This window comes from Etheostoma spectabile, chromosome 23 (genome assembly GCF_008692095.1).
Source record: "Etheostoma spectabile isolate EspeVRDwgs_2016 chromosome 23, UIUC_Espe_1.0, whole genome shotgun sequence".
Lineage (NCBI taxonomy): Eukaryota > Metazoa > Chordata > Actinopteri > Perciformes > Percidae > Etheostoma > Etheostoma spectabile.
In genome coordinates, this window is record NC_045755.1 from 20,637,844 (window position 1) to 20,664,058 (window position 26,215).

The 26,215-nt window shown below is 41.9% G+C and overlaps 1 protein-coding gene and 1 long non-coding RNA gene across 4 annotated transcripts in view; one reads left to right on the forward strand and one right to left on the reverse strand.

Annotated features, from left to right (window-relative positions):
* The first annotated feature begins 398 nt into the window (after window positions 1–398).
* Window positions 399–26,215, forward strand: part of arhgef39 (Rho guanine nucleotide exchange factor (GEF) 39) — a 63,991-nt gene continuing 38,174 nt past the window's right edge. For 2 of the 3 annotated variants that reach the window (XM_032505383.1, XM_032505385.1), the window contains exons 1-6: window positions 428–481; window positions 4,001–4,005; window positions 5,073–5,246; window positions 7,381–7,475; window positions 13,466–13,586; window positions 17,460–17,578. In XM_032505383.1, the coding sequence (XP_032361274.1) occupies window positions 5,097–5,246; window positions 7,381–7,475; window positions 13,466–13,586; window positions 17,460–17,578 (485 nt within the window). In that variant the 5' untranslated portion in view covers window positions 428–481; window positions 4,001–4,005; window positions 5,073–5,096. Of the gene's footprint in view, window positions 482–4,000; window positions 4,006–5,072; window positions 5,247–7,380; window positions 7,476–13,465; window positions 13,587–17,459; window positions 17,579–26,215 lie in introns of all 3 variants that reach the window. The other variant, XM_032505384.1, reaches the window with a different exon arrangement.
* On the reverse strand, window positions 2,324–11,556 carry LOC116673206 (uncharacterized). The gene is made up of 3 exons (XR_004327782.1): window positions 11,545–11,556; window positions 6,840–6,845; window positions 2,324–2,390 (listed from the first exon to the last, which is right to left on the reverse strand). It is a non-coding gene; the product is annotated as an uncharacterized LOC116673206 (long non-coding RNA).

The following is a 26,215-nucleotide window of genomic DNA, read 5'->3' on the forward strand; positions in this document are numbered from 1 at the left end:
TCAAACAGAACCAACTCATTTACATTTGTTGATAGAAAAAGTAGCCTACTTTATATTCACTTTTCACCCCGCTAACCACAAGACACAGCACACAACACACCCCATTACATATGAACCTTAGTGGGTGTATAATAAAACACAAAATAAAACTAACCCTATGTGAAGTTTAACTTAACAGGGTAACTTTGATGTCAAATCCTAAATTCTTCTTCTATTATTAATTTATGAGATGAGTTTTGTATTCTACTGTTACACACATCGCACACACTAAGTCCAATAGGCTACTGTTGATAAGAATATAAGAAGGTCTCAGGGTGTGGCTGTTACTGCATCAGTCAGCTGTTAGCACTTCCGGTACTTCCGGTTTGGTTTTGGGCGGAGCAGCCAATCAGCGTGCGCTTCAACCATCGCAGCCCGGAACTTAGAAGGAAGCTCAAATTGAAAAGAGCGCCTTGATTTAAAGTGTGAACGTTACCTGAAGGTAAGCCTCATATAACTTTAACATACGGCACATAAGCCACGTAAATGCATTCAATGATGCTACATGCGTTAGTTTGTCACTCAAAGCAGCGTCACTGTAACAAACAGCGTTAGTTTTGTTGTTGGAGAGGCTCCATAGCGATACCAAAGTAGCCATACTAACATATAGGCTAGCGTTACTAACCTTTCTTTAGCTGTTTATGATACTAGCTAACCCGCGGACGCACAGTGATACCGACGTTACTTAACAGGAGACCGTGTGGTGTCCTCCTATCTATGTAATAGGAACTAATCTAAAGGTGCTGCCTGGTCACGTTAACTGAGTTTAGAAAATAAAGAGTTGAGCTATCTAGCTACATGTCAGTAACCTAGGTAAAAGTTTAGCTTAGTTAACGTCACCAGTCGTACTTGTCTTCCAGAACATTCCGGAACATTTGAATTACGACACAAGACAACACAATGTTTTCCACATATTATTTGGCTGTGTGGGAGGGGAAGGGTAAAAATGTTACGTTTTCTATAAAAAGCAAAAACAAAGCAGCACCTTCACGCTATTTTGGACCATTATTATTTGGCATCGACCGATATGGATTTTTTAGTGCGCATTCCAATACCGATTTTTTTCCCCCCATCATCCTTAGCTAATGACTGAAACGGGCTGGCCGATTCTGCTTTTGCTCCCTCGATTTTTTTTGTCTTGCCACAGTGGATTTGTTTTCAGAATCTGCTCTGCCATTCCTTTAAAAATAATAAACAAAAACCCAGCTCGGTGTCACTTAAGCAATCATCTTACATTCCTATCACCCAAATGATGTGTGCAATGTGCGTCATCTGGATGGGTGCCATCATCACACATCATTTGCAATTTGTTGCACCACTGCATATGGTTAACTGTGCACAACACAACCTTGATGATGCATTGCTCGCTGACATATTATAAGACAGATATAATCAGGTTATCATTAAATGTCCTTTGTCAACACATTTAAATGATTAAAGAAAACTATAAACCTGAGAAGTAGCCATTGAAATGAAGTGCTTGATTTGTAATTTAACGTGAAGTGCAGTGTCGCCAGCAGCACAGAGGTGCCTATGGACGCCTGCCGACCAGCAGCCGCAAATCGGCCGAAGCCGTAAGAACGATATATCAGCCGGCCGATAAAATCGGTCTATCACTAATTGTTATTACCATATCTGTGTCTTAAAAGTTTCAAAAGCTAGCTAGAACAGATAGAAAATAAATAACACTCTAAAAACTTAAAGACAAAAACTGAGGACCATCTACAAGCATTAGATCAAAAGTAATTTAATTAGTTTTGATAATCACATCAATTTTACGTTACCCAGTCCTACTCCTTGCTTTGCTCATATGAAGGAGATGCTGGCACTAATGATGAGCAGGGCAGACGCTGCTTGTCCACGGCTGATGGTCAGCTGCTGAAAGGACAGACCCGTCTCTGAGTAGTCCACGGCTGCATCTCATGGCCCTTATCTGACAAGTCCTCGACTGAACCAGAAGTTTTTCTGTCCCTCCTTGGTGAAGGCCGTCTCAAAGCTCTTATTTCTGCCACGAGGCGGGATGATTGAGGAGGGATCATGGTGGAGCTATAGGCGAGGATACAGAGAGCTGCCTTCCTGGAAGCCGTGCAGCTGATGGAGTTGCTAACTCAGCCCAAACAGCTGACGGAGTCATTTGGCGCCCCGATGACTTCCTCGCGTGTCTCCCGTGTCTGCTCAGTGGGAGGGACTAAGACACAAGGAAGGGAGGCAAGTGGACGAGTCGGGGATGCAAGTGAAGGGCTGAATGTCTTTTGCGTCCCTTCTCGTCTCCTGTGTTGGCGTTCTAACCTCCGGGGATTTGAGGGCTATGGTTAGCTGCTCCCAGATCTCGGCAGGGTAAATCCAGACAGCTAGCTAGACTATCTGTCCAATCTGAGTAGGCTGCACAATTAACGAATTTTAATCGCGATCACGATTTGGACTTCCCACGATCAAATTTGCGTGATCAGCGATTATTTTTATAAAGCGTCATTTCATAGAACGCTCCGGGTTTTTGCAAAGCCAATCTCCCGCTCCATAAAGCGTCTGCTCATGACCAGTCAGAGTAGTTCACTGCACCCGTGCAGCTAAGTTTCTAGATGTAGACAGTCACAGAGGACAGAGTAGCGTGAGGAAAACTCAACAGATAGCAGTCGGTAATACGTCAGTCTCAAGGTTTACCAGTTTACCAGTAAACGCAACACTTTGTCCCATTTGGTTGTTTTTCAGACAACAGCAGGACCAGTGCTAGTCAGCGTCTGTTAGCTGTTAGCTAGTTAGCGTCTGTTAGCTGTTAGCTCTTCTAGGACGCACCGGTGCTAATGTCCTCGCATCGCTGCAATGCTGTTTATATGGATATGGTTTAATTTTGCGTTACATGACCCATTTCGTCTGTAAGCCGTGCCTGTGTTGGATCTTTCTACGCTCTCTCGTCTACTCTCTCTCCTCTTACTCTCCGCGCCCCGCCACACAGCGGCCGCCGGTCACACTTGGATATAGTCTACAGTTTATTTTTCATTAACACAGCTGTATATGTAAGTATGAGGGGGCAAAACCTGTATTTGTACCAGTGTTTCCGCGGGTAACTGTTATCGCGGCCGTACGGCGAAGAACACAGAAGAAGTTTTTGAATGCAGCTAACTTCAGTGGTAGAGTCACAGCGTGGGAGACGGAGCTGCTGTACCGAAGCCTGGACCAGGACCAGAGATGTGACCCATGGCCAGAATATCATAGTTCATAAAATGCAGCGCAGTGAAGATACAGACGTTTAATACACACGACGTGTGTGTCCGCCGTTCGACCCGTGCTGACCTGTTCATAATGATCAGCCGTCTCTCTGTGAGTAGCGTCCATCACCACTCCCTCTCCGTTATAAATAGCCTATGTGACAATAAATTAGTTTTGGTTAAAATCAACAAATAATCGTGAGAATAATCGCGATCAAAATCTTGATCAAAATAATCGCGATTATCATTTTGGCCATAATCGTGCAGCCCTAAATCTGAGTTTAATAATCAATTAACTTTTTAGAATCAAGCATCAAAACGTTCTAGAGAGAATCGCGATGCATCTAAGGATCAATTATTTTTCCCACCCCAACTATTTTATACAGTCTATGTTTAAAACTCCCAGAAGAAAGTAGTAACGTTTGTGATGCAGACGGCTCCTGATATGATTAATTTAGTAATTGAGTATTCTATAGATAATTCCATCGCTTAATCGAGTAAACGGATAAGAAATACTTTTGTTTTGTTGAAGAGCAATAATATACAATAGTGTGGTTTCTTTTTTGGAAAAAGCAACAGTTTTATTGCCTACATTGCTTACAATATAATTTCTCAAAAAACTAAACATTAAGTGCCATATTCCATTGTTTTTACAGTGGAACAACAAGGTCAAAATAAAGCACACATTAAACATGCATAAACATGACCTTAAGTTGTGCAAAAGAATCAACGCCTAATTCAAGTTTCAACCTGAGCCTGATCTGTATATAGGTGTGTATGTTAATATTAGTAATACTCAACCTATTTTCATCCATATATTCGATTACAATGTCACACAGCTCTGTTACACTGGTGCTTGTAGATTGTTGATCAGCTGTTTCATCAGAGAGAGAGAGAGAATCACAATCAGCTGTTTCATCAAATAAATAGAGAATAAGAATCCGCTGTTTTTCCGAATGGATAGTCAACAAGTGGTCTCTTCAGGTCAGATTGTGGTCACCACTACGTTTTCTTGTCACACTAGGTTGTCTGTGATTTAGGTAGTTGTTGCGTTTGGTGTATGTTTTCTCTTGAGACGCTGGAACATTGACGTCGTGCTAGTATCGTGCTAAGCTAGCTCCATTGGGCAGTAGAGACACTGTACAGAGTTTTCCTTTTGATTACGTTTGAACTGATTCCAAACTTCGGACACTTCCTGTCGTTTTCTCCAGCCAATCTCTCCTCTTAGTCCGCTACGAGCTTTTTTGATTTTTGTAATCAGTCTTCATGGCATGTGTTGCAAGAAACGTCAGCCCATTTACTGTGCAACAGTAATAATCCTCCGTGTGGAAACACATCGAGTTTAATTAAACGAAGCTTCCAGGCAAATCATTTTGCATCGAGGATTTTTAGTAATCGAATTATACGGGTTACTCGAGGAATCGTTTCAGCCCTAATCGTGATTTTATAACGATTAATCGTGCACGCCTACGGTGAACTGAGACTCTGTTACGTGCTTGTCGGTCAACGATTAATTTCATTTCATTGTGCTTTCTTTTGGAAGGCTGGCTGTCAAAAACAATGGCACTTTCTAGCTAATGAATTAGCCTTAGTTAAGCACTAGCTATCAGTAAACAGAAGTGATGTGTTGGCTGGCAACTTGTGTGTGTAACCAGCAGACAGCAAAATCAAGACTGACAAACAGAACTGTTTTGGTACAAACATTTACTCTCCATATTTCAGATGCATAGATAGATGGATAGATATTTATTATTTAAATGGTCTTATTTAAATTGAAAATGTACGGTGAGATAAATAATTGTTAAATGTACCTACTGGTCTTGTTGCAGTGTCCTCCTCGTCACTGTGACCATGAGCTTCTGCCCTGGTCCGCCCGCCCCCCCCGGGGGCACCAGCATCCAGGAGCAAAGGGACCGCTGGGAGAGGAAACGCAGCCGCACAGCCCGAGAGTTGGTGCAGACAGAACAACGCTACGTCCAACAGCTGCAGCTAGTCGCCACGGTACGCACTGCCACGGGCGGCCGCATGCAACCAAAAGACCCATGTGATGCCGTATTTTTATCCTCTTTTCACCCAATCACTTGGTTATTTCATTTAGTTTATTTAATTGTCATTTTTCATGTCCTTTGAGCTGCCACGGTAACACTTAATAATAGCCATCATTAATAGATTTGATTAGAATTGATAGTCAATTAATCTTAAGTCAACTGTCATTTGACTGTTAGCATACAATTAAATTATAATTAATAAAATGTTAGTAGTGCTGTAAATTACCAGTTTATTATTATTATTATTATTATTATTATTATTATTTCGGTATAGGTATTGGGTAATGATTAAAAAATGTTTAAGCCTTAAGAAACCATTTTTAAAACATCTGTAAACGTTACATAAATAGATGGACCAGATATTCATATATCTTTATGTGTGTGTGTATGTATGTATATATGTGGGAAGTCAAAATCGTGATCGCAATTAAAATTTGATTAATTGTGCAGCCCTAATATATATATATTTGTAACTGTGACACACGAGCAAATCGTTCAAGAAACTCCAGTGATAATCTATTATAAATGATAAAGAAGACATATAAGATCTAAATGATCGGATTGTGATGAGTGATCAAATATTCCCATCCTGGACCTCTACCTGCTCTATTCCCCCAATCTTTACAGGATGAAGCCTCAAAACCTGTTTAGAAAAAGCCTGATGTCACACTCCTTGCTGTTTGTGATGGTTGTATAATTCCGTAGCTGTTCCACACATTGGTCAGTTGTGTCTAAACAGAGAGCGACTGAGACGAGCGGCAAACACATACAGACAGAGATTAGCTTTACGTGTAATTAGAAAACAGCAGAGCAGCACAATTGCTCAGTGATCGGCACTAAGAAATGCATTTCTGGTGGAAACAGCGAGGCGGCTGCTCGCCCCTTCTCTGGACCCATCACAGCGCATCACCACCGTAAACCTGCCGTGAGGGGGAGCGGGGTCGTGGAGAGAATCTGGGTAGTTTGGTGAGCAGCCGGGCCTGCCGCATTCTGGATGAGCGGCAGAGGTCACATGGCACGGGCAGACGCCACAGCCAGGAGAGAGGTGCAGTAGTTTAGAAGCCTGGTGTTGGTATGACTGGTGTGCAGCAGCGGGGTGTTGCAGATGTTGGCAGCAAGCGGAGGACAGCTGCTGTGTCACACCCACGGTTCCTGCAGTCTTCACTGGAACTACTGTCTAAAGGATAGTTAATAGTTCAAGTAAATTGATTACAGTGAGGCCTGTCTGTGGGTTATTATATTATCAGGACACTGTTTCAGAAAGAGATGTTGCATTTCATTTTTAAAATTACATTTGTCAATGCTGTGAGCACCTCAAACTAATAGAAATAAATTCCATTGTAGTGGGGTGGAGGCCAAAATCTCCGAGACGGATATCTCAAAACCTGTACACATCAAAGCAAAACCACCTGCTTGGCTAGATACCACCACAGGGACCTTTTATTCATGATTTGGGTGTACCAACCCCAAAAATGTTTCTGTAATTAAACTAGATGGTGAATAAAGACAATGTCAAACATTCTTAGAGGCAAAAAGTTGACAATACTGTATACTTGTTCCACCGCTTCATTAAAAACATGTAACATGAAGTCTAACAGTACATATTCAGACTCCTCCTCCCTGTGGAGAGAACAGACTTTTTCACCCACCACTGCAGCCTCATTTCTACACAATTACTCACCCTCCGCCCGTTCACTCCAATTAGGAGTCATTTTTGGCCTAATGCACATTCAATTTGCTAATCCCATTTTCACTTCAAATGACTTGAGACCAGCGCAGCTGTCGCTGTATTGTGAGTGTTGTGGTAGCACACCATCCCTCTGGAAGTGTGCCCTGAGCCGTGCACATAAACAGTCATGTTAACACTTGGTCTGGGTTGCAGGGCAGAAAACCGCCAAGCTCTAAGTTAATACATGTTTGTGCAGTCTCTGGTTGGCAATACCTTTGCTAAGTTGTCAGCAGTGAAAGCACCTCCTTACCAAGAAATATTTAATCAAGGGCACATCCAACCAGAGGCAGCCCAGGTCTAGCGTATTAATACACATGCTGAGATATAACACCATGCTCTGCTCTCTTGTTTCTCACAGTACTTTGTCGAGATCTTGAAGGCCAAAGGGACCCTGAGGCAGGACTTTAGAGAAAGCATCTTCAGTTCAATTAAAGCCATTCATTCAGTAAACCAGTAAGTATCCTCTGAATAATTTACAGAATATCTATGGGATATTGGGACGAGAATTTTGCTTAAGAATGCAGTTTAGATAAACTCTTTGTTTACCAAAGCATGGTCCTTATCGGCCACCATTAGCAGGAGTCAGTGATATGGCGTTCTCTTCCCTGGTGGATACATTAAGGCATATCAGGTATAATTACTCTGGGTGATATCACATCGAAAACATCTGGTCATCTACCTAACCTGCTGTTGGAGATCTCAGAGCAGGAAGGCCAATGGGAATTTAGAGCTGAGAGCCACTGATCTCACCCCATGTCATGACATCAGACTGATCTGGCTGTCAAATGTGCTGTACAACTAAAATCACTTGAAAGACTTGGTTATATAAATAAAAAGGTTTATGTCCGATTCAGCACTGGAATCAGCTATGGCACCTATAAATCAATGAGGTAGAAAAAATGGGGCTCATGATGGGTTTTTGACCAAAACTGATGTTTCTGAATCAAAGTGGTAAGATTTAAGTTAAACATTTCAATGTTAAAGTTAACACCCTTTTATGATCCTCACAGGATTTCACTTGCACATTCATAAAAGCATTTAACAATGTAGGCAGGATCAACACTAAATCGTGCTAGGTTTCACAAACATCCGCACGCAGCCACAAAGCTCTACAAACGCATAATTGCAGGCGGCGTGCGTGTGGACAGGTAACCCTCTAAATTTGATGAACTCATGCAATTTACAGTCTGAAAACATCAAAGAGAAAAAACGCACACAGTTCAGTACCAGACTGCACAGCTCGGCACACTGTGGAGTGAGCAGTTGGGATACCTGTGATTGGAGTTTAATTTCCCGACTGTCATCCTCTGCAGACTGACAAGCTTTCTTGTTGAGAGGGCTACAATGACGATTGAAATATGAATTCCACACTCTGATGTATTTGATAAATGGTTCTGCAGTTCCCATTCATCTTCATTTTGAGCCTATTATTGAATCAATGGTTGAAACATAATGGCAAGCACTCCATTTAAAAAATGCTCCATGGGGAGACGGTGTGATGGTGCTAGACTGATCTACTATTGCTCAGGGATTGATTATAGATTTCCCCCCATCTTCTTTCCACTTTCTTTCACTTTTTACTGACATTTGGTATACAGTGGATATTTTGTGAGACAGTGGCAAGAATAATTGATAATAACCGGTGATAATTAGCTCTCACAGTTGGATATGTGGGGTGACTTTCTCATCCATCTGTAACACTTGAAACATCTGTACATAGTATTAGTCTTAAACAGGCTTACTTTATTAAGGGGCATGTGTCTGTCTGCAGGTGCACTGCCTCAGTCGGATTGAGGGCTGGGTATGACCAAACATATTCTTGTGCTGTGTCCATAACACACACACAATAATGTCTGGTCAGATTCACCATTGCTTGATCAGATAGTTCCTGATTTAAATAGAAATTTAGCACATTTTTGAAAATGTATTCAGAAGTTCTTTCTTGTCTTTGCACTAAGCTAGGTTTCAGGGCATAACCACGACTCTTGGTAAAAATAAGTGATATTATTGTTACGTGTCTAGGGCTTCCAGAGTTGTGTGCATGTGAAAGTCCAGAGCTAAAGACTAGATTTGCCTGGCTACAGGTAAGGTGTACTGCCCTTTTTCCTTCCAACCAGCATCTGAACCAATACTAGTCCCGAGACTGGTACCTTAAATTCAGGGTTTTTTCTGCACTCTTGCCTAAACTCTAAGTTGTTGTCCATTATCCCGTCCTTTTTCTGTCACTCTGTTTTCTGATTTGTACATGTCTGGAGACAGTACCTTTTTTAAATAAAAATGTACTCATAAAAAAATACAGTATGTACTGTGTGTATATATATATATATATAAAAAAAAAAAATTAAATGTCAGAATTGAGCATCAAATTGTTCTAGAGAGAATTGCGATGCATCTAAGAATCGATTATTTTTCCCACCCCTAGTATTTGCATATTCTATTTTAGCCTGTGTTATTTTCATCATGACTGTTTTTAATTATTTTAAATGTTTTATGTAAATGTGAGTTGCCTTGTTGCTGAAAGGCACTGTAGAAATAAAGTTGCAACCTCAGCCTTACAGTCTGTCCCAGGGCATAGAAAGCACCACGATTGCTTTCGGCTTCCCATTAATATCATATCACAGTTAAAGGTGTCTGCATGAAGTTTTGAAATACTGAACCCACACTTGGAACCACTTCTGCGTGTGCGTGCGACCTCCGCTCTCTGTCAATATGCAGAGAGGACAGATAAGCTTGCGCTTACTCTCAGGTACCGAAATTTGATTTCACGTCAACTGATACTCCGTAGTACCGACGTGATTCAGTCGGTACCGGTAAACGTACACGGTTTGGTACCCAACCCTAATCCCAACGGTCTTGGGCAACGCTAAACTCTGGATTCAGCGATGGTAGTTCTGCCAGACCTATCTCCACAGCGCTGCGGAGGAAGGTCTGTCAACAAGTGTTGTTTACATTTCTTTAAACCAATCCCAACAGTCTTGGGCAGCGCTAAGCTCTGGACAAAGAGACGGTGACTCTGCTGAATAGTCTCAGGAAGGAACTTGTTCTGGTAGAACATTTGCACCACGCAAAAGAAAACTCCTCAAACTATATTAAATGAAGTTAACTGTTGACACCATACAGTAATGTGATTTAAATCAGCTGACACATGGTCCTCATTAGCTCTCTCTAGCGTATTGATCCTGAAACATATCCTTTATATATCTTTACAATCATTCTCCGAAAGAACCAATCAGGCCTGCCTTGTTGCACAATTCAAATGTTTTCAGCGTGTAGCGTTAGCCCGCTAGCTCAGAGGTCGCAGAGAAGACATTTTGACACAGATAGCAACTGCAAAGGGGGAAAGTTGTCAGGCTTATCCTGGCAAGGTGCTTTCATTGATCCAGACTTCCCATTTTCAAACAAGCAGGTCTCAAATATGCTGGAGCTGACATTAATTCGAGCTGGATGGTGAATGTTGTTTGGATCGGAGGAATCCCTGCCATGGTAGGGAATCTAGATCTTCATACGAGAAACACCAAGAGAAATATCTCCATTTATAAGATGCTTTTTGCAGCTGAACACTGATTCATAAGATGAGAAACCACTTGACTGACAGAAACTTTCTGTGTGAGCCTAATGGCTCGCTGATAGTAACACTGTGTGTCAGTGCAGAGCGGAGATCTATTCATCTGATGTTTCTGTCTTTATTTACCTAATTCCAGAGTGCAGTAGGAATAGTAATAATACAGCCTGCCTTCATTAAGCTTTGTTGAGTTACAATAGAAAAGGAAATGTGAATATATTGATATATCAAGACGTTCTTTCTGCTTCTGAGTGTTTATGGAGAACAGAGAGCGGGCAGCAACCTAATTATCCCCGACCGCTTACATGACAAACAGGAATCAGAAGACTTGAAGGAGCTGTCAGTTGATCCAGTAAGCAGCATACAGTCAGCAATGGAGGGGGGGCGGGGGGTCACATGAGAGTAGGTGTATTCTGAAAGCTACATGGAGGAACACGAGTCACCAAAGCATCGATCACATCAGACATGTAAAGCGCTGCTTTATTGCTTGGTTTTCTCATTAGTGATTAGTGCTTATGTTCATTTATTTCATTAAGTAGTCATTTATGTTTAGCCGGTCCTCACGCTGTGTCCTAACAACAAGTACGAAGGCGCCATGGCCTGAATAGTTTGGTCGAGGTTGTGTCCGACCCAGATGTTGCCACTGCTCGGAATGAATGTGGATTAATGTGACTCACGCAGAATGCTAATGTTATCTCCATCCTGCTGCTGATGGCCAGACAATTTAATTGCTGTGAAAAATGTATAAAAAATGTAATCCATAATTTCATATTTATCATAATAGCCGCTGGCAGTGAGAGGGGAAAGAACGGAAACACAGCTTTACCCGCCCTTTGCCCTTGTTAGAACTCTCTCGGCGGCTCCTGCATCTCCTGATTATGAACAGGGGATACCTTGGCATATAACTTCATTAAAATCTATTTAAATCAACTTCAACGACAAAGTGCTTCTTCTTAAAACATGTACCAACAGCAGTCTCTGGGAGGTGTGTGTGTGTGTGTGGTGTGTGTGGGTGTGTGTGTGTGTGTGTGTGTGTGTGGTGTGTGTGTGTGTGTGTGTGTGGTGTGTGTGTGTGTGTGTGTGTGTGTGTGTGTGTGTGTGGTGTGTGTGTGTGTGTGTGTGTGTGTGTGTGTGTGTGTGTGTGTGTGTTGTTGTGTGTGTGTGTGTGTGTGTGTGTGTGTGTGTGTTAAGTTTGGATAATGAGCTCCTTCACATGTGTCAACACCCCCAACCCAACCAATTGCGTTTGTGTCACTGTAATGTGGCAGACAGGCAGAACGACTGCCTTGATCCAGCTGTTTTGTTCCTGAGTTTAGCTGGGGTGTTCTCACTACAAAGTGGCCCCGGGTGCCCTGAAGGTAGACCCAGCGTCTTGGTCCCAGTAAATACGTCCCCCACAGGGAGAGACCTGCAGATGACACCACAGAGCCTCGACTGCTTAACCTCCCTTTAACAGGGAAGCAAGTCTCTGAACTTTGCTCAACCGCCGCACTTTCTCTTAATGCGCGAGTCTTTGCTGAAAATGATGCTTCAGATGTGATCTCACCTTATTTGAGCGGCTTTTTCCACTGATGCAGAGCAGTAGCACTACTACTATTGTCAGGCAGTAATGTGCACTAACTCAAAGTCCAGTGCAGTTTGACTGGAGGCTAAATGCTCACTGGGGGGCATTTGGAAATGAATGCTCCTACACTCCGGGATCACAAAAAAATATGCCACTCATTTTGAAATGGTTGCTTCTGCCATGTCTTGTGTTGGAGTTAAAGGGCAACTATTGTTTTGTTTGTTTTTTCCAACCTGGACCCTATTTCCTATGTTTAATAGTTATGATGTAAGTTAATAGTTATTGTGCAACTTGTATTTACCTTCACTAAAGTGTTTGTTTTGCCGCTGACAGGCTCATATTAATATGCTAAGCGTCTGACAACATTATGAAAACAATTTCTAAGGAGGTCAAACTTTCTGTTAAAGAGTAGGATCCTTTTTTTTTTTTAAACATATAAACATCTGCAAAATTGCGTTTTCTAAACCCACCAGACTCCATGTAAATAATCAGTAATTTTAGCATTGTAAAACACACTTCATTCAAAGTAGACAGAAACAAAAAAAAACTATGTAAAAGACGTTTTGGGTCGTCTTTTCACTTTTCAACCATCACAACTCTATTCATGGTTGAAATAAACACATTTTACCGATTTACTGTACATGTGAAAATACTGTATGTTGGCACTATACATGCTAAATGTAATGCTTTTTTAAATGGAGTCTGATGGTGTTTAGCGCTAGCGTCCTCAGAGCTGTTTCTGGTTAAATGTTTTTAAGGTCTATCTATGAAGGGATCCTTTCCACAATGTTGTCAGATACTTAGAATAATAATCTGAGCCTGTCAGCGGCAAAAACAGAACTTTTAGTGTACGCTAACTGATGCTGAACATTTCCCTCATGGGGTTAGATTGCAGCTTGGTCTGTGGCGGCCGGTTACAGCGTTCAGACTTAATACCGGACCAATTTCAAAGGTTGTTGTTCCTATCAGTCACTTACAAACAAAAACATAGGCAAATAGGTTCAAGGTTTAAGGATGTTGGGATTCAGGTGTGTGCGTGTGCGCACACACTAAAGCTGGACAGTGACTCATAGTGGTGACAGTGAATTAAAGTGGCAGGGTCAGGCTGTTATACAAATGAAAATGATAAAATAAAGAAATAGCAATTTATTCTGACCAATAATTGCCATTATAGCCAGCCTAAAGCTTTAATCTTCTAATTATGTACGTATATAATACAGATCTCAGCTCTTTCACAATGCAGTGGTTTATTTAAAGTCTTTCAGCCCTAGTATGCAGTGTTTTTGTATTCTCTCTAACCTGTTTTTTGTTTTCCAGATCACTGCTTGTCCATCTGGAGAACGGCTACTTTGGCCGAGGCTTCGAACAGATGTGTCCACATCTGCACCACTACAACACGTATGTGGACAACATCTATAATGCCAGCAAAGTGCTCGGGGTAGGAACTCGTTCCCACATACAGTAGTTATCACAGCTCTAAGTCACATGCTGCTGTTGCACTTCTGAGTATTTCACAAGCCCTTGATTACATCAGATGTGATTAGATATTAATAAGCCCTCTGGGAGAATTGGCCAATATATTCCTCAGTTATTGTACTGAATACAATACACAATAACAAATGCATAAGTGGTTATTGGATTCTTTGTTGCTAACACAATCAATTATTCTGCTCTCAATGATGCTATGGCAACACTTTCATGAATGTAGCGTATATATAGCATGGCAGTAGCTCAGTCAGAGAGTTGGTTTGGGAACCGGAGGGTCGCAGGTTCAATCCCTCTACAGACAAAAGTATGATGGTTGACTGGTTCACCTCCTGGGCACTGCCAAGGTGCTCTTGAGCAAGGCACCAAACTCCCAACTGCTCGGGGCGCCTGTCCATGAGCAGTCCGTGCCTCCCCACTCTGAAATCTCTCCATTAGTGCATGTATAGGTACTGAGCATGTGTGTGTGTGTAATTGTAATTTCCCCTTGCAGGATTCATAAAGTATGCATTATTATTTATATTTGCTTTTAACTACGAGTACGTAAGATGGCTGCCATCCATTTCCTGCGTTCCTTTGGAGCGTAGGTTATGCATGTCTTCAGAAATCATCACTTTGCGTCGGCAAGATGCAATTCAGCACATGAATGTAGGCCAGAGGCAGGTCAGCAGATGTTCCACACTCAGCCCAAGAATATCTTCCGGTATTGGCCTGGTCTGCCCCCTAGTGGATACACGTTTAATCTTCCAGCTACACGCAAGTACGTGAACATTGCCATTTGGGATGCCGCTGCTGGTCTATGCGCATGCACCGTTATAAAGCAAGTATATCCGGCAGCTTAACTGAATGGTTGGCTAATCTGTGATCTTTAGACGTGTCAATGGGTGTGTTTCTAGACTTTGAGATTTTTGGAACAGGCAAGCAGAGAGGCCCTGGTGCTAGCTTTGCATAAAAACGGCAAAGACAATATTGTCAGATAATATTGTCTTAATTAAGAGTAAGGGTATGTCTGAAAAACAATGACTAATTGCATTGATAATGCAGGTTTGCATTGATCCTCCTTCAGATCCACATCCATTCTAAGTGAGTGAACACTAAACAGCAGAAAGCCTTAATGAGAGTAACCTATGACCCACACAAGTCTGAACATTTTTGTTTTGTTTTCATATCAAAAATGATGTCTGCAAAATATACTGAAGAGTATAAAGAGTACTAAAAATATAAAAACCATCATGGGCGTCATCAGGCCTGGGTGATAATCCAGGATTATTGGTAATAGACTTTGAATAGAATCATATTGCCATGATCTAATCTTATCTGTCTCATGTAATGTGGAACAGTGGAGCACAGCTTATTACATTGGACATGAGGTTGGTTGTTTTATTTGTGACTTTGCGTACATTTGCTTGTTCAAGTAATGTCCTACAACAACTGGCCTCTGTAGTTATTAAACAACATTACTCAAACAGGAGAAAGTCGTTTAGTGGCAGATTTATACCCATTAGAACTAAACTAAAGATTAATAGATTAATCGTAGATTAATTAAACTATTTAGTTGTAGATTAAACTATGAAATTAATGTTCAACTATTTTCATAATTGATATTTGGCTTGAGTCATTTTTTATGGAAACAGTCAAACTTATGTGACGTCAGTGTGTTAAATGTGAATTGTTCTAGTTTTTTCTCTCCTCTGGGACAGTAAACTGAATATCTTGACTTTTGGACAAAACGAGACACTTCATCTTGGGCTTTGGGAACACTGATCCACATTTTACGTGTGTGGTGTGTGGTGTGTGTTGTGGTGTGTGGTGTGGTGTGTGTGTGTGTGTGTGTGTGGGTGTGGTGGTGGGGTGTGTGGTGTGTGTGGTGTGTGTGGTGTGTGGTGTGTGTGCGTGTGGTGTGTGCGTGGTGGTATTGAGTAAAATAAAGTACAGCGTGATGATTTGAACCAATAATGAAGCTCTGTGGCACAGAGGAAGAAGATCTATCAGGCTGTGACCACACACACACACACACACACACACCACACCACTAGTCGTTAAAAGGAATTTTTAAGTCCCAACTCCTCTGACAGCTGCAGGAGGCATGGTAGGATGGCAAATTATACGGAAATACACTGGTAACCATGTATCAGCTAATTTAAATAAATCATGTTGCTCTATGGTGTCAACAGTTAACTTCATTTAATATTGAGGAGTTTTCTTTTGTGGGGTGCAAATGTTCTACCAGAACAAGTTTCTTCCTGAGACTATTCAGCAGAGTCACCGTCTCTGCGTCCGGAGCTTAGCACTGCCCAAGATCGTTGTGATTGGTTTAAAGAAATGTAAACAACCCCTGTTGCCAGACCTTCCTCCACAGCGCTGTGGTGATGCAAGACTAGTCTTGCTGTAACATTTGTGTTTCTTCTCAGAGTTGGCAACCTTCAACACTGTGTCTGATTTAAAGCCCCACTTTACTCTGTCACGCCTACACTGCCTCAACTTGATAAGTGATTCCTCTCACATTGTCCCCATCATTCTACTTACCCACCACCTGTCTGCTTACCATGTCCAACTCTAGCTGCCACAGGCATAATGACCAGCTAAACACACTCTCACACACCACAGCTGGCATCTGAAGTCAGGTGGCATACACTGGTGTTTTTAAAGCTCTCCTCGCCTCTATTTAAATACAGCAGCAATGTTTATTTTGATGATTTACTGGAATGACAAGATAAGGCTTTTGGTCATCCAAATGTTGACATATACTCATGCTGACATGATGTGCAAATGTATATTAAATAACATCTACAGCCCCCCTCCCCCTCCTCACACCTCATCTGGCATAGTGAGTGACAACCAGATGGTTTTGGGGTCTTGTCAGGCAAAGTGCTCTGCTAGAAAGTGCCGTGAGATTCACGTGTCATCTCTGATTGGGACATGTCCATCACTGGTCTACAAGCTGCATGCAGATGCTGTTCCCAAAAACACAAATAGATTGCAGTGCCCTGTACCCAGCGCTCAGTCCCTTATTCTGAGGTAACTGAACTACCGCTGACCTGACGGAGCAACACGACCGTGAGTTTGCGAGTGCTCTGTACCCAGCACACCGCACATGTTTATTTATTCATGTATTTATGTATTTATTTATGTATTTATTCATTTATTTAATATTGAATAAAACGGCATTCCATAGAGGGAGATTTTAACATTGAGTGTCCTGATCAGAGATTTTCTTCCCAATCTAGTCCTAAAATATAGAGCTGGCCAATAGGCTTGCACGATTTAATCAATAAAAAATCACAATCTCGATTTGCCCCTGTTCACTATTTCATTTTTAAATAAATTTAATTTTTTCATTTAAAAATGATTTGATTTTGATTCTCACTTAATTTTGCGAGCCGACTGCATCCCAACCCCTACTTCTTTCTTCTGGGAGTTTTAAACAAAGAATGTATATAAAACAGGTGTTAAAGAGTTCCTAAGCTCTGCAATGCTCCCCCTTCTCTTCATTGAAGCCTCTATGTTTACAGGCTACGTGATGAGTAATGTGCTGGAGGTGCCAAAAAAATTCTGTTTGGCACTGCCAATTTGTGTTTTTGTCATGGTTCATGTCTGCAATAAACAGGAGAAAAAAATCATGGCAAAAAATCGTGATATCAATTCAAAGCTAAAAAATGGTGATTCATATTTTTCCCAAATCGTGCAGGCCTAATTCCTTAGCAAAACCAAGGCTGTTTACCGAGTGCAGCTCAGAAAACATCACTTTGCAAAGCACCAGTCTGTCTTGTAAATGTGCCTTTATGGCTCTCTGAATGACTTCACGATGGTTTGTGTGTTGTCTCAGGTCCAGCTGAAGAAAAACAAGGCCTTCAGACGTTTTAAGAAACTACAGGAAGCCCGACCAGAGTTCAACAACCAGAAGCTCGAAGACTTACTTCAACTGCCCGTTCAGCGGATCGACCAGTAAGAATTCTCTTTCTGTCTAAATTACAAGGCCTGATGGTGATGTAACAGTACGCCGACGGGTTGATTATTGGATGTGAGGCTCTCCGTGTGTAGAAAAGCACCGTAAGAGACACAGTGATGCTTTTCCATGGGTAATGAAGCTCCACTAGTCAGGGTTTTATATTTGTCTCCCGGCATTCTTTCACAGCAGAAAGCTGCTTCCAGCCAGGCTAACGCTAATATAGTTAGCCTGAAGAAAAGGGTGTCTGTCCCCACCAACGTTACGGTCCAAAGCCGCGATGCTAGAAACACAAGACCAATGTGTGTCTGATTTAATGTCATTTACACTGACTTAAGTGTTCTTGGATACACAGTGTGTGTTGCTAGTGTGTGACATGCAGGCTCTACACGCACAGCCAACCACCAGTCACAATCAGTGTTGATCAATGTAGCCAACAACCAAAGCGGGCCCCGCTAGTCGACTACAAGCTGAAATTTAGAAGACTCAATATACATGCATTATTAATATCATTGACTTTAGCCTGGCTTGATATTATACTATTATATGAATACACTGGTGTTATGTCAATCAGCCACCTAATGTCCCACTCCAAAACTAATGTAGAAGAGTAGTGTTGGGGATTAGGAAGGTACAGATTAAATTATTAGCAATTTTTTCAAAGACGTTTTATCAATACATTACACAAATAATCTCAAACAGCTGCTCTTCAAAGGGGTGATAGAATGGTTGTATGGAGTATATCACGCTGTTCCTTGAGGTCTTCTGACAGGGTATGTAACATTTGTTGGGCTGAAAATGTTGCTTTTGCTGTTCTTTTGGCCCTACACCACCCTGCTAAATTGACCTGGCTTGAAACGAGAGGTGTTCTGCCTTATATGGTCTGCTCATGAATATTTAAATAAGCTGCGCGCTGATTGTTGTTGTGCAACGCCTTTGGTGCTGCTGACAGAGCAACAGAAGAAGAAGATGGAGACTTTAGCTGTGAATGGTATCTGTTTGAGCCTGACTCAGAGGAAGGATCTGATGTAGAGGAGCCACTTGCCAGTAGATTGGAAATGACTCTTCAGACTGGTAAGTTTGGTCATTAGCATTTACTTGCATTTTCAATACCCAACATTTGCCGTCCGTTGTTACACTAGGTAATACTCACACGTCAGTGTTGTAGCCTAAGAATAACTTGTATTAGCCTTGTTTTAGTATCGTAAGCAACATAAGTTAATGTGCACACGGACACATTTTACTACTTTCGCAGTTTCAGTCAAGATGTCTAGTTCATAGAGCTGCTCACAACGACAGTCTCTTCGATTGTGATTATGAGTTACGTAAATTATTTAACACGTAGTAGTGATATGTTATCTTACAACAGGACGTCCATTTAGCTGGACAGGAGACTACTATTTGTTTGTATGCTACGTCGAAAGCATTATTACTACTCTGCCTGTGTCAGTAGGTCAAATGTTATCTTGGAAGTACTATCCTGCTGATTAGATCATATGACTTTGAGATTATTACCTTCTTAACATGTAGTAATATGTAAAATTACAACTACGGTGGATACATCTTACCTTGGCAGGTGTTCTTGTGGAAACTGTGCACAAATGCCCCTGGAGAGAGAAAATATGTTGCCAATAAATACCTCAGGTAACTAAAAACTAGATTCATTAATCAAGCTACTTTATGCTTTCTGCTCATTCAACATTATGAATAACAACAAGCTCATGTTTGTTTTTACAGGTCATGAAAAGAAGGACCAAGGTTCCTGAGGAGAGAACCTGTTTGACTCACCATCCTGGCCTTCATCGGTGTGCCTCAATATATATTCTTTGCAAAATGCAATGAATATTTACAGAGTTGACCATGGCCAGTTGAGAATCAGAGGATGGAAAGGTGAGGCCATTGATACCCCTGTTAGCAGTTCTATAACATACCCATTGATATTGGTTCAGCATTATTACAAAAACACAGTATTATCAAGACAACAAAATGAAAAACTTTATTAGTTAAAAACATCATCATACTCTGAAATCTAAAAGATAAAAAATGTGGTTGTCCACTACACCCTGTTCTCTTTGCAGGCCATGCAGACCCAGGGCCTAGAGGACTTGGTGAGCTGGTGCTGGGTTTCTTGGTAGAAGTGTCCGTGTCGTGATCCCCTCTTGTGTCGTGCTGCGTATACGGAGGAGGTTTCTGGATGCTTCAGGGCAGTATGTCATGTTGGGTGCCTGTCGAGCTCACAGCTCACGAGAACACAGGTCCTGGGGCCCATGAATCTGCCGGACTGCTTCCAGATAAGGAAGGGGGATGGATGATCTCTCGAACACCAGTCTCATCCGGTCTAAGAATAGCCTGTTGTGTGTGAAAAGTCATTTTTAGCACCTATACCATTGCACATTCAGATTTGTTGTTTGAAGTGTGTGAAAAGTTATGTTTAGTGCCTATATGATGCACATTTTTATTTTTTGTTGTAATAAAAAAAAAATATTAAACTTACAAATTGTTGGCTCCGTCTTCACTTGTTTGACGGTGTAACCTCCCCTTTTGGCCTTTGGGAACAGACGCTGGACATTAGTTTCCCCTTGGCTGTCTTCCGTTGTGGCTGCAAGATACAACCTGAAACAAAAAAACATACATTTTGTAACATAACTGTATTACCTTTTACACACAACAAGCAAAATACTCCAGTTAACTCACAGCAAAAGCAGTTGCTAAACCTCTAAGCTGTGCCAAAGCTGTACTCTAACCAGTGTTGGTACAAATGCCTTACAGTTAGACCATCTTAAAACTGAAATGATTTACATTTAGATGGCCGGCAATTAGGCCTGATGTCTTTAGACTATTGCTCATGTCTCACTCCTTCACTGAACAAAACCAGTTTCTGCAGACAATTTGTCCCCCATTCACATTTGCCTTTTCTAAAGACTTGTATTGTTGAATGACAAAGTTCATAGGGCGTGTACATGCCTGCAAAAGGCATCTTCAACACACAGTCTAGCATTCAGTCATACCTGTTGTATACAAACACATTCCTACCCATTGTCCAAATTATTTTCACCAGCCTCCCCCACAAAAGGAAATGCAATTGATTGAGATCAGACCAATCAGTGATAATCCAGATGAATAGTTCTATTCCTACTAGAAATAGTAAACTAATGTGTTGGGAATGTATCCCATATTTGATAAAAGTCCCTCACTCATCATGGTAACATTGTTAGATAACACTGCTCTGCTAAATGCTACACAGTCACAATGCTACACAAACACCATAAGACGTCTGGTTTTGTAAGAATAAGTAGAAAGGTTACCTTATATGATATGTGAGGTCTTAATGTCTTATGAAACAGTTGTGTCCTCCTAGATGCCACACTGGAAGCATCTGTTTAGCAAGCTGCATCTTTTGTGTCTTGACTTTCTTGTGATGTGCTCTGAAATAAAAAAAACTGCAAATCAATACATTGCAGTCTATATACACACCGTTTTCACGAGATTGACTCGATATCATATGAAATGATAACGTTTCCAGTTCTGTTGTCGAAGCTAACGGGATGCCATAGCTAGCTAGCTAGCTGAGTAACGTTCCAACTTAGCGCTAGCTTGCAACCAAACTATCAGGATTCTACTCAGCTGCAGTTAGCTTTCTTGCTGAAATACAATAAAAAGTAGCCTGCCAAAGTGGACAAACATGCATCGTGAACTATAGATGGAGCTACATGACAACACAGGGTATTGATTCGAATGGAACAGTTAGGAAAATGAAACGTTAGCCCCTTTGCCATAACAGGTAATCAACACACATTCAGCCTATGCTAGCTACAGGATACGTTAGCATTGCTAATGTTACTGTTAGCGATTAAATCATACTTACAGCTTGTGGGATTCACATCGGCGGCGCCCCAGGCGGCAGCGGCTGGCATACACCCCTTCGCAACTGGCTGTTGGACTTCCTCACCAACAGACCTCAGTCGGTCCGGGTCGGACAGAACACCTCTGACTTCATCACCCTCAGCACGGGCTCCCCTCAGGGCTGCGTCCTGAGCCCCCTGCTGTTCACTATGATGACTCACGACTGCGTCCCCATGTTCTCCACTAATCACATCGGGAAGTTTGCGGACGACACAACGGTGGTGGGCCTGATCAGGGATGACAACGACCAGGACTACAGATAGGAGGTGGAGCAGCTGGTTTGCTGGTGCAGAGACAACAGCCTGATCCTGAACGTGGAGAAGACGAAAGAGATCGTCGTCGACTTCAGGAAGAACCGGCCTCACCACGCTCCACTGCTCATCAACAGCTCAGCTGTGGAGGTGGTCAGCAGCACCAAATTCCTTGGGGTGCACATTACAGACAATCTCACCTGGTCTGAAAACACTTCATCACTGGTGAAGAGGGCACAGAAGCGTCTGTACTTTCTACGGAGGATGAGGAGAGCCCACCTGCCCTCGCTCATCCTCACGACTTTCTACAGAAGCACCATAGAGAGCATTCTGACCAGCTGTCTCTCTGTGTGGTGTGGAGGCTGCAAAGCCTCTGACTGGAAGAACGTGAGGAGGGTGGTGAGAACAGCAGAAGGGATCATTGGGGCTCCTCTTCCCTCCATTAAGGACACTTCATCACAGCGCTGTGTGTCCCGAGCCGGAAATATAATCAAAGACCCCACACACCCCCACCATGGACTGTTTACCCTTCTGCCCTCTGGAAAGAGGTTCCGCAGCATCCGCTGCAGGTCCACCAGGTTCTGCAACAGCTTTTTTCCCACTGCCATCAGACTGTTGAACTTCTGATCCATAAACTGAACTCTGCACCTATTGCACGCCATCGGGTATTAAAATGCTGCTGAACTTTTAGCCATTTCAGTTCCTCTCTTTTTTACTCTTTTTTTACTCTTCAATTTGCACACTGTTCATCCCCTGCACTGTTTTACACTTTGATCACTGCTGCACTTCTGTATAACTTTTTGTAAATAATCCGGAAATGTATTCCATCGCACCTGGAATATCATTGCAATATTTATAAGCTGTATGCAACGCAATTTCGTTCTGTATGCACTCTGTACATATAAAATGACAAATAAATAAAGTTGAAGTTGAAGTTGGAGTTGAAGTTGTGGTTGGGATGACCAGACAGTCGGAACAGCAACAGCAGCTTAGCAAATCCTGCTTTAAATTGTCCGAAGTTTTGAAAACTGTCTTTGGGGGAAAAGTTCCCTGGGATCTCCTTATAAACAGCAGCCATGCCCGTCGCGTTCTCAGTCGGACATCTATTTGACCTAACGCCAGCAACATTAGGAGCTGGTCTCAGGTCAGTGGCCTACGTTAAGGTTGGGGCTGGACCGTTCTCCTTATACGTCCATGGGCGTGACAAAGCTAATGGTTCTGAGATCCTGACGTCATCTTTTGGCTTTGTTGAGATTCGCCCGTTTCAGCGGCAGTTTCAAAATGTGAGATATTCAGAGGAAAGGCATGTCAATGGGATTTAAAGCTTCTATGTATGTCCTATTTACCCACTGAACTGTCGTTATTCACCTATGACAAGGTAAAATCGGTTTTGCATTCTATCACCCCTTTAAAGTATAATAGAATTAATTTAACTTCTAAATTATTAATTGCCAATCAGTTGTTCTTCAAACAAAGCAAACGTGTGTGTGTGAGCTTCATTATTGGTTCAAATCATCTCACTGTACTTTATTTTTACTCAATTACACACACGCATGCACGCCAGATGTAAAAATGTGGATCAGTGTTTCCCAAAGCCCAAGATGAAGTGTCTCGTTTTGTCCACAAGTCAAAGATATTCAGTTTACTGTCCCAGAGGAGAGAAGAAACTAGAACATATTCACATTTAACACGTGTGTGTGTGTGTGTGTGTGGTGTGGTGGGTGTGTGTGGTGTGGTGGTGTGTGTGGTGGTGTGTGTGTGTGTTGCGCAAGAGGGTGAGGTGATGAGATCACGTGGGAAGCTAAGCAACGCAAGATGGCGGATGAAACACCGCAGGATTCGCCAAATTTAATCCACAGAGCCACCCACAACTTACGCAACAGACATTTGTTCTCTGCCGGGTCACATTTGGCCCGTAACACCACGCATGTTACTTTTTTTACTAACATTTTTTCTTGCGTTAAAATAGCTGTTTGTAAGGATATCATGAATTCTTGTTCCCATCATAAGAGGTATAGAAGAATAGTACTTTTTACATGTCTGAACTTGAAAGTGGGTCAAACATGACCCTAACACCTTATAAGGTTACATTTCATTCATAGTGGTCTTTTAAAAGACTTCAAAGTCTTACAACTGACTTGGTAAAATCTGCAGAAACTCTGTTTAACTTCCTTCACATCTTCGGTTGTCTCTTTATAATTGATGCTAAAGTTCTATAAAATATCTCAGTTTTTGTGGTGGTTCCACCGTGGAGAGCACTGCTGGAGAAGGGTCAGACATCTCATGCTTGACTTCTGTTTTTGCTGTTTAGTTGTTTTTCATTCACCAGTCACCCGCTGCACTGCACAATGTCTAGTCTCCGTGACAGATGTAATTATTATTATTTGACGTAGCACCATGTAAGTACTCAGACTGTCCAGAAACTGTCAAAATGTCTTTTCTTAGGCACGAGTTTTTGTTGGCTGTAATTTCATGCGGTCCTGATCTTGCTTGTTAATTAGTGGAACGAGGAGAAATGGGCAGAAACGTCCTTTCCTATGCAGCAGATATCTGACAGAGGTTTATCAAGCTGCTTGCTTGTATCTTAATTAGGCCCTTTTTATGTCTCACGTTCTCATCTCTCCAGATGTACAGGCGAGCACTCTGTGTTCCATCCATCCATCATGGAAGAGAGAAGTTGTCTCTGAGATCAGCTAACCCTTCACCTTAACATCTGAGACACTTTGCTGTATCTCATTTATGTTCACTTTCTCCTCTACAACAAAGAAATCACCTTCCCTTTGTTTCTCATTGGTCCCACACCTCAGGATTTGTGTGGTACTCTGGGATGCGCTTTCCAAGCTTTGAATAGAGAGAGGGATGCACTAGTCTACAGTATGTCCTTGACGTTCCACTTCCAGGATTGCGCTGGTGCCTCCGGAAATTCCCCCGGATGTCCCTTTTTTTTGGCCGGATGTCTGTCCCCTTCCTCTTTCTTTGTGTTGGCGTTCTAACCTCTGGTGGATTTCTGAGGACTATAGTTACCTGGTCCTTAGATTTCTGCAGGGTGATTCCAGAGAGCTAGCTAAACTATCTGTCCAATCTGAGTTTTCTAAAACTAAAACTACATCGGAGTGTACACATGTTCCACCAGAACAAATGCCATCCTGAGACTATTTAGCAGAGGCACCGCAGCTCGTCCTGCACTTAGCACCGCCCAAGACGATTAGGGTTGGTTTAAAGAAATGGCAATAAACCAGAGCACGCTTTTCTCCCATCCCAGAATGATGTGTGGAGTAGCCACACCCTGCTTTGCAGTGCAGTGGAGGAAGGTGTGGCAAAGTAAGACTAAGAATGCACAAATCCAAACTTTTCTTTCCTGACAATACGATTCATCAACACAGGTTGACCGAGCACCATCCAATACTCAATATCAATATTATATTCAAAATCTGGATACCGCATTGTGCCAACCTCATAGGAATCATTTTAATGTAAAGGTGCAAGGTATTGCATGCAATGAGAAAAAAGATTCTTATCTTATCAGCCAAGATGTACGTGTGAACACGTACAGGACATTTAACTCTGGGGTTTTATTTCTGAAATGCTGTGAGGAAAATTAGGGAGGCATCTTTGCCAGCTAACACAGCAAAGGCAAACAGACAAGATTGAAAATGGGTCGGGCTCTGTAAAGCTCATACCATCAAAGAATATCTGGATTTGTGTATTTGTCTGGGTCATTGCCACACACTAGCTGGGATGTGCCAATCCAGGAAGCAAATGTGATAAAGATGCTTCTTTTCAGGAGCCTTGGTGCACATCAATGCTAGGAAATAGCCCACTAGTCCTGACATCAAAGTGTGTCCGCACTGACTGGGAATGATACCAATGATTTGCCGCCATTGCGTTGTCATGTGCCACATTCGTGCCATTTTGTCACTCTACTTATTGTAATTTATAGTTTGAGAAATCAAGTTCTGAGAGTTGTAATATCTCCCAGTAGGCAACTCCAAAGGTGCCAACACACCAGTGGCTTCCATCACTGACAGAGCTTGTGCAATAGCATGCAGTTGTAGCTGCATGCATAGGTATAAATAGATTAAAGAATTTATATTTAGAATATAATTTAAAAGAATAGGCAACATATTACAACAATACAAAAATTATCACTGAAGGAAGAAACAATTAAGAAAAGACTAGGCTATATTGTATATATATTATGTATTAAATAAGGCTTTGCATCCCTATAAATCATAAGCAGCCGTTTGGTGGCTGGTTTTGAGTTGTATAAATTGATAAAAAAATAAATACTACAAACCACCCACACTGCCCCTAGTAGGTTGCGTACACTGTTGTATCTGACTATGAATAATAATCATTAGGGCACATTCTCTGAATGACCTTTCGCCATCTTTTTCTATGCCTTCCCATGTTTCACACCTTTGGTGTGTGTATGCCCAGTTGAAATCGCAGGAGATACAAAATTATATATTGCGCAGGCTA